Here is a 12,093-nt window from a genome sequence, read left to right as displayed (position 1 = left end):
CTGACTGACATTCGCACACATACACACTCTGGCAATTCGTTTTTTTTTTTGCTTGTTTTTTTTTTTTCTGTATTCTTGCTGATGACAAAGATGGCCAATTTTAATGCCAAATCTTTAAAATGTAACGTTAAAAAATCCTTCCTTTTTTTTTTTGTTTTTCCCCCTGCCAAAGGTTATTGTATTTCTTTGTTTGTAGCTGTGTGTTTTAAAGACTGACCTCCCATTGGAATATTTTCCCCTGAGGGCAGTACGTCAAAATCAGACAGGAATAAAAAGACAGGGAAGGGAGACCATTGCGTTATGCTTTTTTGATTCAAGTAGCAGAAGTGACAACCGAAACTTAACCAACTGTTCAAATCATGAAACTTGCAAGACTGAAACACAGGAGGACGCTCGGGTTTTAATGGACGATCAAAATATGTGACACTTCCGCCAAGCCAGAACTTTTTCAATCAAAGCAGAGGTATAGTTCTATTGTTCTATAATGTAATATCTATAATATATAGAGTCTATTTCTTAGTGTATCCGGCGTACACAAAATAGGAAGTATAGATAATATATAAAAATGTAGTACTGCAAAAAAATGGAATTTAAAAGCCGTTTTCTTGGTAACAAAAAGTAATTCTCAGTATTTAGTTGGCGGCAGTGATCTTCCAGCAGCTACTCCATTGACAATTGGTTTGTCTCTTTATTTCGGGAAATGTTCTAACCTTTCTCTTGTTTCTTTCTCTCTTTATGTTTCCTTATATTGCCACTGCATGTTCAAATATAGCATTCTCTTCTATTTCTATGTTGCTGTATTCGGCTTTAATGATGTAAGCCTTTTCTTAGACATAACAAGAAAAAATCGTTTTACAAAAAAAACAACAACTAAGAATATGTTAAGTATAATTGTATCAATTAGTTTGGGTGTGTCATGTAAATAAATTTATAATAAACTAACAATAATAAATCTGCGAGATTGGAAATATTTTTACCAATTTTTTTTTTTGGGAAGAAGGGGTATGTTGGTGAAGGTTACCGTGGTAGCTTTTAAAATGTATTTTATAAAAAGAAATATTGTAAGACTTGAAATCGAACTGGAAGGCTCAAGCCTCCTCAAGCCAATACACTAACCACTGTGCCAGTGAACTGCTTATTAAAATAGAAGGTTGCATAGCTATCTTATATTAGTTGCAAACGTTTTAACGACGACCTAATTCTCTACACAAGGTGTAAAGAGGACTAGTTTAACTTATACCGCCACATCTTTTCAAGTACAATTTATTTCCCTTGTTTGATAGCAAACAAGTAATTAATTTCAAAAAAAATTAATTGAATACTTTTTTATTGACTAGTGTTTTATCAGGTACAAGAAATAACTGCAAAATTTCAGCATGATCCGAGATTGGGCTTGGGAGAAATAACGTGTACACAAACTATACCACATAGACAGAGTCTATATCTGCTTGGTAAAAATGAACTCAACAAAATCGAGATTACCGTGTAGAGTGTGTTTTAAAAGTTAATCGTAAATATCCCAAAAAAATTTTTGATTGAAATTTAGAATATATCTTGAGGTAAAATTGTTTGTTGACTGTTGTCTGTGACTAGAAGTATTGACATATCTGTAGAAGTTTATTTACTGATTTTCGGTTGAAACATTTGTCTTAAAATAAATCAATTGATTTGAGTTGAGGATATGAACTCTGCCAATCTCTGATTTGAACTGAACACTCCCGTGATTCCTGGCCAATGGTTTTGATTCAGTCTCGTGTCGTCTGCCTGGTTCACCAGTTCCATCGATAACATTGAAGTGAAGCTATAAACAATGAAATCATAGTTTTGGAAGGGGATGACCTATCAACGTGAATCTAGAAACTAGACTGGATCCTTCTCTCTCTCTCTCTCTCTCTCTCTCTGTCTCTCTGCCTCTCTCTTTGTATTTTATACTCCTTTCTCCCCGCCTCTCTCTCTCATTGTTTTTATACTTCTTTCTCCCAATCTCTCTCTCTCTCTCTCTCTCTCGCTCTTTCTCTCTCGCACTCTCTTTCTTTTTCTGTCTCTCCCTCTTTCGTCTCTCTCTTTCTCTCACACTCTCATTTTTTTCTCTCTCGTTCGCCGCGCCTTTCTCTTCCTCTTTCGGCTTCCCTTCATCTTTCTATTCTCTCTTTTTTTTTTCTCTCTCATTTTTTTCAACTGTTCCTCTTCCGCTTGGCCCATCTCTTTCTTTATACATCTCTCCCTCTTTCTGCTCTTCTACCCTCTCTGTTACATACCAATCTTGACTTTGTATTTCGATTTGTTTTTCATTACTGAAAGTAATCGAACATGTCTGAACATGTGTGGACCTCAATCTATAGATCTTTAATTGTAGGACTACTTTCCTAGCGTAGGAATCTCTTCCGTTCAATCCAGAGACGTTTGATGCCCACGTCTGCTAGAGACACGTTCACACAAATTCATTCGCGCGATAAGAAGAATCACGCCAACATAAATCTTAAAAAAACATGCAAACTAGAACAGACGTAGGCGCTCTCTGATTCCGGTGCGAGCCTTTCCTATTTCTTAATTATGGAATCAGTTCAAAACTCTGGACTGCTTTGTCCAATTCAAAGATAGATAATTGGTAACTCCACACGTAAATAGAGAACGGTTGTGCCCCTTATTTAAATTTTGTTTTTATGTTCAAATAATGGCTAGAGGCTAAACAGTGGCGTAGCTAGGGTGGGGGTAGGCGGGGTCCAAATTTGAAAATCTCCCCCGGGTCCCAAATAAGTGTTCAATTTTTTTGCAATGTAAATATTAGGCCAGTATCTCATGTCATGATGTCGAATGTCAAAATGTAGTAGCCCCTAGAAAGGCCAAGCCCCCCCCCTGCCCTCCAAATCTCTAGCTACGTCAATGGGTATGAATTTCTAAACAGACAATCAGACATTTTTTGTGATTATCTTTCTTCTACATTAAAAAAAAAAGTCTAATCAATTTTAAATGTATTTCTCCCCTACATAGAATGAATATCTAGATAAAATCTTACAAGCAACCAGTGCCTGAGGATAAGACATAAAAGACTATGTATGAATAGATCAATTTTTTTATTTTTTTTTTAGTTAGCCCCTTACTGAAAGTTGCGGTTTGTTTAATGCTGTCTGTATGTCCGTTGGTCCGTCAGTCTATTTATAAAACCGTCCCCATGTTTTTCCAATCTATTAGGCATCTGCGTCCAAATCGTGGCGCTAATTACCTATATATTTACTAAGGTCCTCCCTCCCCCCACACACACACTGAAACACATGAAAAAAAAACTTAATTAAACTTACGGAGGACAGCGTCATTGTCAAATGGACAAAATGAGCAAGTTACTTCCAGTTGCGTACCTAGGAATTTGCCATCATTTAGGGTGTGTTTACCTCTTATGATTAATATTTCATGTAAAAACACTCATTATGGGGCCCCCCTTAAGAGGGGCCGAGGAATTTTCCTATTCTCCCCATCTCTCCCCCACCCTATCTACGCCTCTGGTTACTGCTGAGTCTTGGTATCCATGAGAAAACTGTGCGCCTCTTTTCTTTTGGACTCGATAATATAATACAATGTTATATAACTAAGTGATTGTGATTTTTGGTAAAAAAAACAACAACTCTAGAGATTTTATTAAATATCTAGATGTGTAAATGAAATGTAATGAGACTTTGACTGAGTGTCGCATGAGATTTGCTGGTCATGTCTTTCTACAAAATGATTCGCGCATACCAAGGGAAACAACGATATGGAGACCTTATAAAATACAGACGTTACTTCCAAAAAAAAAAAAAAAAAAGAAGATGATTACGTCCATTACTAGGAAAACGCATAAAGAGATGTCGTTTTAAAATTGACACCGCATTTTCATGAATGATGATACCAGCTGAGAAGAGGCTGCAGACGTTGGTGAAGATTGACTTGTATTGAGGCAGCTTGCAGCCCAAAGCGCAGAACGGCGCTGAATGATCTAAGTCGAGTCGTAGTAAGATGTGAACAACTTATAGGCAATGTCTTCGAATTCAAATACTAAGGAAGAGTAAATTTTTCACATTCTGAAACTGACAGATGTCTGTATGGATAGAAGTCTAGTTCTGGTCCTTGACTCACAAGAGACTGTTACCATGACATTCTCATCTTGACCAGCTTTCAACGATTCAAATATCACAAGTTTTGAGCTCCAAGAAGTCCCGACAGGCTTTACATTCACTTTTTTCGCCTTAGAACCGGACACGCCTGAGACAGCATTCTGTTCCGGAGGCAACAACTGTGGGCTAGCGAAACGTGCTCTTGAGAATGCCGACCATGTCCTTCAAAGCTATAGACGCTATCGATTAGCCCAAAACAAGACTCTGGCTCTAAAATCATCTCAAAGAGGAAAAGCTATATGGAGAGCTGCCTAATCTGGAGATCAGATATAAGATTACTGATCTGAACACTCCAACTGAGCTCCAATAGAAACATGAGAACAATAAGAAGAAACTGGTTATTAAAGGAACACAGTTGGTCTCAGGATTATTCCCAGATGTTTTCAATAATGACCACGTTATATCTCGGAAGTAAGGACCTAGATGAGGGTTGAACAGGTCTCTCAAACTATGGTACGCCCTACTCCCTAAGTAAGTAAAGTAAAGTTCCCCTTTCAGACCTTGCGATCTGTAGGGCTCACGGTTAACGAGCGTGTCATGGGGCCATCACAACGACTAATGCCAGGTACCCATTAAGGCTGTGAGGTTACGGAGGCGCCCAAAGATCCTGAAATTAAAAATCCCAGTCTTGACCGGGATTCGAAAAATGTGACGTCAAACCGGTTCAAAGACGTGACATTTAAATTTGACAAAGAAATTGATTCTACGACTAATAGATCATATTTCTAACTCAGTGTTTCTCAAACTTTTTTTTCCCGGAACCAATGGTTCAAAGCGCTTTACCAATCAGCCACAGTGCCTCCATATTCCATAAGTGCTTAATGGGGACACAAAAGGTTTTGTATATGTGGGAATCAATTTTATTGTAATGTCGTTATAGTAATATAGTTATCAATCATTGTTATGGTTTAGGTTGGGGGGAGACGTATCAAGAAAAAGTTTGAGAAACACTGTGCTAGAAATACTATCTATGCGCTACAGAATTCATTTCTTTAACAAACCTAAAGGTCACGTCCTTGTACCGGTTGACCTGGCATATTTTAACGGTAATTTCGAGCCTGGGACATATTGAACATGTCAAACTTTTGGATCAAGTTCAAGAGGTTTGTGAAGAAGAAGATGTATTCAACTGCCTCATTTGGTTTGTATAATGGAATCGTGGTCGCCCAATAGTGACATAATCATTAAAAGTTAATTAAACCGAGATATACCTAGGTCAGCGATTCTCACATTACGGAGGCGGACATATCCTGCTTGTGGCGCGAGGCTATCTTGTTTTTAGAAAACATTCTGCACACTTCTGCCTACTTCTGTAAATTTCTGTTCACTTCTGCCCACATTTGTTTATTTCTACCAACTTCTGTTCACTTCTGTTTCATTCTGCCCAACAGAAGTGAACAGTTCTGCCCACTTCTGTTCATTTCTGTTCACTTCTGCAGATTTCTTTTCACTTCTGCCCACGATTGCGTACTTCTTTCCACTTTGGGCCACATCTGTTCACTTCTTTCCACTTTGGGCCACATCTCTTCACTTCTATCCACTTCAGGCCACATCTCTTCACTTCTGCCCACTTTGGGCTACATCTATTCACTTCTGCCTACTTCTTTCCACATCTATTCACTTCTGCCCACATCTATTCACTTCTGTACACTTATATATTTCCACAAGACCAGAAGAGGGTGGGCAACGTGATCAAGGTTATCGCTTGGTCACCCTAGTGTTGACGAAGTGGGTACTGAATTTGTAATGATGACTTGGACTTTACCTTTTCAAATGAAGGTCGATGACCGTAACGAGTTTTTAAAGTAGAAAGACAATGTATTAAAATACTTTTAAAAACTCTCTGTTGTTGAGTGCATTTAAAACAATAATTTTGAAACAATCGCGGTATTAAGTTGTAATAAATCTAGACTGTTTACCTTTATCTATCCTTTATTCTGTTGGACTGTCGGGGCACCTTGTAAGATTAAGTAACCGTCTTGCTCCATTCCTCTTTGTCTTTTGCCTTAGATAGAACCTCTTTCAATGTCAGGCCCGTCCATTATTTTATGTTGTCTTCCCATCGCTTTCTCTGTCTGCCTTTTCTTTTTCCTGGTACTGTTCCCTAAAGGAAGGTCTTTGCGAGCCCATAAGACTTTCTTATATGGCCAAAGGTTTTTAGCCATAGATCAAGACTGGAAATATTTTATTCATGTTTTTGTTTAACGCAACTCTCATTCTTATATCGTGCCTAGTGTCAAATCATCTTTGTGGACCAGTTAAGGGGAAGGAGGGGGGGGGGGGGTTTCTGGGAGAAGTTTTCCGTGCTGGTAGTTTAAAAGCTGTTTTTTTTTTTAAAGTTCCACAAGTCCGAACTCGAGCTGGAGGAGATCTCGACCTTCTAGCAACTGAATTGTTGAAGTACTCACATAAAGTTTTATAGTCTAAAAAGTCTTTTTTGAAGAAAGACCTAATTCTCTACAGAATGCTTTTTTTTTATTAACTAATTAGTTAATTAAAAAAAAATTGATTCCTATATTGTCATTCAATATGAATAATTGCGCAGTTTCAACTTGATCCTAGAATGTAAAATGTGAGAAATAATGTGTACAAGATTCCACCCAGACAGACAGAGTGAGCTGATATAAACTTGTAACAAACTATTTAGGTATGTGTCCGTGTCTTTATCTTTTAAAATCTCCTGAATCATTCGCGTGAATTGACATAGTTCTAGATTAAGAATGTATCACACTTTTTATCAGAAATGTTTCAAAGACTTATTCTCACTCCAAGAAACACGTTCCCTGATGCGTAATTCCAACACCACAAATAAGTCAAGAATATTTGGTTTAAAAAGTGATAACATATATTACCTCTGATGCCCACTAGTAGCAATGTTAAATCTCATGCCTTTAAAAAGAACTTCTTTAAAGTGTTTTTATACTTGCTGCTCATGTTGAAGTAGATGAAAGCGTTCATACTAGACGAGACTGTCTCCATCAAGAAAGAAATACAATAAGACAGTCTGGCCACTTGATAATACGCTCCATTTTGGCTCAGCTCCTTGACAACGCCCACAGCTGTTAGAGTTGCACACAGCGGCAAGAGGCAGACGATAAATGAGACTGAAACAAGGGACAGCATTCTCACAACTTTAATCTCCTTTATTGAGACCTTGTTTTCAACTTTTCGGTGATCACCCTTGGAAATAGACTTTCTCCAGATGGCGCTTTTGTGCAGGTTTACGCTTGTTATAACAGTGCTTGCTATTAAAACCGCGAATGTCAAATATTGTAAAAATATATCGTTCACCATGTAAGAAAGACGGATGCCGAAATACCAGTTTTCCTTTGGAGCTATCCGCAAAATAGTCGATTTTCGTTCCGGAGAGAAAGTCCATTCCAAATTTAAATAGTAGTAAGGAGCTACGACGTTAGAAATCGATACCATGAATATAATTGATACAATAAGAATCGATCTTTTACAGCTGAAAATGTCATGCACCTTCAAGGGCAGAACCACGCAGACGCACCTTTCAAGGGCGGCGAAAGCCGTGATCAGCCCGCTGACCCTAATGAAGTAAATGTGGGGATACAAGGAGAGCAGAAGTATGGCGTCTGAGATTTCAAAAGGAGGCTGGACGGAAGATAACCACGGGTTGATCATGACGTTGTAAAACTGGAGCGAGGCCAAGGAACCAATGTCACTGATAGCCAGGGCGGTTAACGTGACATCCACGCTGTCATGAAATCCCAACTTGCAGAAGACGACGATCGAAACGGCATTGGCAGCGATGCCTAAAAGTCCAACGACCTCACCGCAGATCACGTTGAGAACGACGATAAGGCAGTCCACCAAAAGAGGCTCCACACTGGCGTGCTGCCCAAACTCAGCCGTGGTGTTCACTGACATTTTGGAGCGGCCTCGTAGTTAGATCCTCTATTTGTATTTATCTTTGACGTTTCAGTTTCGGAATCGAATATATTTCTGAAAATCTGATTTCATTTTCGTCAAAGACAATTTATGAAACCAACAATGTTAGCTTTGATATAAAAGCTATTTCGGGGCCGCATATGCATTTGCGCGTAAGAAAAGCTTCCTTAGTGACTTTATGCACAATAAAAGACACCACAAGGAATATATATATACTAAAGTAACCTCGTTTTGGTTCAACTGAGCCTCTTTATAGAATAGACTGTTCCATATAATTAAAATTTCATTGAACTATAAAACTGTTGTTTAAATCAATATTGTTTAGTTTAGTACCCAACATTATTAACATATGATAGATACACCTAAAATAGAACAGTGTTTTCTCATATATATATTTTATTGAGTAAAGATAATTATTCTGTACAACATAAAGAATTTCCATTTATGGATCATTACACAATTTTGTCCATTGTTATTGACAAAATCTAAAGAAGAACATTGTAAAATATTCAAACAGAGCGACAGCAACATAAACAAAATAAAACAAGTTGTGTAGGAAAATATTGGCTCTGCATTTAATTATCAACATCTGTTTTACAAATTGTGTTTCTTTCCTGATTGTTTAGTGAAAAATCAAGAATTCCAATTGGATGCTTGTCTAGTTGAAGTCATGAACGAAACTAAATTAACTGTAAACAAAGGAAGCTGATAACTGTTTAGATAATTAAACAAATGACATATATTTTTGAAATATAAATATGCCACATCATTTTCTAATCGTTATTATAACTATATAGTGACTAGTGACTATATTTGTTTTTATGAAATCGTGTATTATTATTCGTGAGAGTCGAGACTAGAATTAAGTTGTCTGTTCAACATCTCATTTTAATGGTAATACAGCATGTAATGTATATTATTATCATAGCGAAAAATAACATTAAAAAAATTAATAAACTTCCGTGGTAAAGCAAAAGCAAAACTAAAGGGGTGAGTTGGGTGACTGCTAATTGTTGACTTTTATTTGGGAGTGTTTACCAAATGTTTAGTTCACGGTGAGTGCGTGTTTGCGACTGTGTGCATATCAAGTTCGTATCTATGTGGGAGATCGCAAGCTAATAGCCTGGTTCAGTTCTGGGAAAGATATTATGTGCGTGTGTATTTAAGCAAAACAAAAATCAACCATTAATAATAAGGCTTGTCTTCAAGTCCGCAGATTAAAGAGCAGTTTGTTCACGTGACTACGCAGCCCCAGCTGTGATGTACTTATAGTACGACATCCAACACAGACATAACCGTACTCTGCCTGTGAGGGGTTTAGGTTCTCTTTCCGACGTCTACGTTTGTCTTCAGTATTGTACTTCCTCTTGGTTTCAAGTGAACATCTCGCGGCGTTTCAAGATAAAAAACGGATTAATTAAAGAAGAAATGATAATGGCAATGTATTCGATTCCGTAGATTAAAGATGGGTTCAATGTTTCACATGACACATAAGCCCAGTTGAGACCTACATATATTTATTCACCACTGCTGCAGACAAAGCCGTTGTCCGGCGGGGTCAATTAAATTTTTTGTTTAACGTCTTCTGCACCTGTCCTTAACAAGGGCTTTCATCTGGGCCTCAAATGTGTTTCCAGCTGCCTATGTGAGACTTAACAAACTGTCTCTTTCAATGGCCATTTAATATAAATACTTTATTATAAAAAAAAAAGAAATATCTAGACGTTTCAATCAGGTTGCAATAAATTTATGCTATAATTCATTCAAGTAAATACTAAGATCTTTAAAATGTGAATAAAAAGTTTGTATTAATTCTGACTAAAGATTTTGACTGCTGACCCAAAATGATATTTTATGTACACATTTATTTTACCTCTGAAGGCTAACCGTTTTTATAGGGGGGGGGAGGGAGGCTGCTCAGTTATTTATTCGACCCCTTCTATTCCGAAGATTAAGGCTGCGTGCAGTAACTCACATGACTATGCCGACCAAGTTGTGACCTGCATATTGTGCAGAGATAGACGTTGTCCGCTGGCGGTCTATTTAAATTTCCTTTCCATCTTTTGCGACTGTTTTCAAAAATTTCTTTCCTTTGAGTCCAATGTTTGTCCCGCAGCCTTTGTGAGAGGTCTCCAGCTTTCTCGTCCAGGGGTCATCTGCTGCCAGGTACTTTCCTGTATGCCAGTTAGGACGAAATGGCGCCCTCGTAAGCGCTACATTATGTAATAATGTTTAATTGAAATGTATTACTTAAAACGTAAACCACTTGAACATTAAAAGTTACATAAATAAAGTTGCAACACAAATAATGGGCAGCGTTGCAACAATTGCAACTTCCAACATTAACATTTCAAAACTGCATATCAAAGTATACAAAAACATGCAAGCAGTAAATGTGATGACTAATGATCTAATGTTGAAGACAGATATTCGTTGCTTAGGTAAAAACTCTACATATATTTAGGAGGGGCGGTGGCTGAAAGGTACAACTGTTGACTTCCGGACCAGGGGTTCCTGGTTCGAATCCTTGTGAAGGCTGGGATTTTTAATTTCTGGACCCTTGGGCCTCGTTCTATAGATCACATGGTCTTAAGGGGAACTTTCCTTCTGTATATATTTAAGAAATGCCAGCAATTTTTAATGTTTCTGGGTTTAGAGTAGCCCTATAATCACACACTGAAAAAAATCTCCTTTTCTCTGGTAGTATTTGAGTCAGGAATAGCTAACTATGTTATAGCAATCGATGGGAAGTTCTCCTTTCACTTAACAAGGAGGGTTCATGTGGCCAGCACAATGACCAACCGCTTTTACTTTTCCCCAACTAATGTCATTTACCTATAAGAGCTAAGCGGTAAACGCCCCGAAACTCAAAATTCAAGTCTTCACCGAGATTCGAACTAAGGATCCTCAGTTCGGAAGCCAAGCGCTTTACCACTCAGCCACCGCGCAATCGATGTCATCGTCGAAATGTTGGCATATCATTCTCTTTTCAAAATTTGCAAAGGTATCGCAGTCAGTCAAGATCGAGTCTAAATATTATTCAAGTTTACTTTTCGTGTCATTAATATCAGCATTAGATAAATGGTGGCAAGACCGCATAACAATCAGCGATGTCCTTGCGAACGCCGGTATGGACAGTACAGAGGGACTTCTTTTGGTCCGACAGTTACGCTGGGTAGGGCGCGTATCCAGTATGGGAGACGAACGTATGCCAAAGGCAGTCTTTTTCGGTGAGCTACAAGGTGGTCGACGTAACAGAGGCGCCCCACGGAAACGCTTCAAAGACCAGCTTAGGCGTCAACTTTTCTTGGCTGACATAGAAGAGAGTACCTGGTTGCATGCGGCCTCAGAACGAGACAGCTGGAGGTCACTCACGAAGGTCGCGGGATACACATTTGAGACCAAAAGAAAATCTGCTGCCGAGGACAAACGCAGACGGCGAAAAGACCACCTGTGGACAATGATTATGCTTGTCCTGGATGTGGTAAAATATGTAGGTTACAGCTGAGACTGCGCAGAAACGGGAAATACTGCATTCCTCACTGATCTTCGGACTCGAAGACAAGACTTATTAGATAAATGAGTAACGGCTGTTTTGAAGGCTGCTAGTAAATCGTATGTATCATGATCAACTATACTCTTTTTGGAAAAAAGCAAGGGCGGACCTGGCTATATAGGCAACCGTTCCTATGCCCGGTGGGCCGGTGCCTAAATGGACCGGTGAGGCTGCCTAAATGGACCGGTGAGGCTGCCTAAAAGGCCACAATAAATGCCAGTAAGTCTTGTAATTTTGATTGGCCTCGACTTACCTTTTGTAAAAGATCTTTACATACTTACCTATGTAATACTAGACACTTATTCCGAAATAATGGATTAGCTTATATACAAAACGTGTTTCTGTGTTTTCAATCCTCTATTAATACTAAGAGATAAACAAACAACATAAGAATTATATTTTTGTATAGTCCAATAGAAGTCGAACTGGTGTGAGCATACTCGTGGACTCTGAACTTAAAAATTAGGAAATATTTCT

At 38.3% G+C, this 12,093-nt stretch overlaps 2 protein-coding genes across 2 annotated transcripts in view; one reads left to right on the top strand and one right to left on the bottom strand.

Annotated features, from left to right (window-relative positions):
* Positions 1 to 216: 216 nt before the first annotated feature.
* LOC106065951 (QRFP-like peptide receptor) overlaps positions 217 to 12,093 on the top strand; it is a 77,444-nt gene continuing 65,567 nt past the window's right edge. Inside the window, exon 1 of the mRNA XM_056017127.1 lies at positions 217 to 463. The gene's annotated coding sequence lies outside the window, so the exon portion shown is untranslated. The remainder of the gene's footprint in view (positions 464 to 12,093) is intronic.
* LOC129924005 (uncharacterized) lies at positions 7,032 to 8,039 on the bottom strand. Its single transcript, XM_056017589.1, has 2 exons — positions 7,613 to 8,039; positions 7,032 to 7,252 (listed from the first exon to the last, which is right to left on the bottom strand). Exons 1-2 carry the CDS (start codon positions 8,037 to 8,039, stop codon positions 7,032 to 7,034), a joined length of 648 nt encoding a protein of 215 aa, XP_055873564.1.

The sequence above is a fragment of the Biomphalaria glabrata genome, chromosome 18 (assembly GCF_947242115.1).
Source record: "Biomphalaria glabrata chromosome 18, xgBioGlab47.1, whole genome shotgun sequence".
NCBI classification, from domain to species: Eukaryota; Metazoa; Mollusca; class Gastropoda; family Planorbidae; genus Biomphalaria; species Biomphalaria glabrata.
Note: the sequence above shows the minus strand (reverse complement) of the source record. Positions and strands in the feature narration are given on the sequence as shown.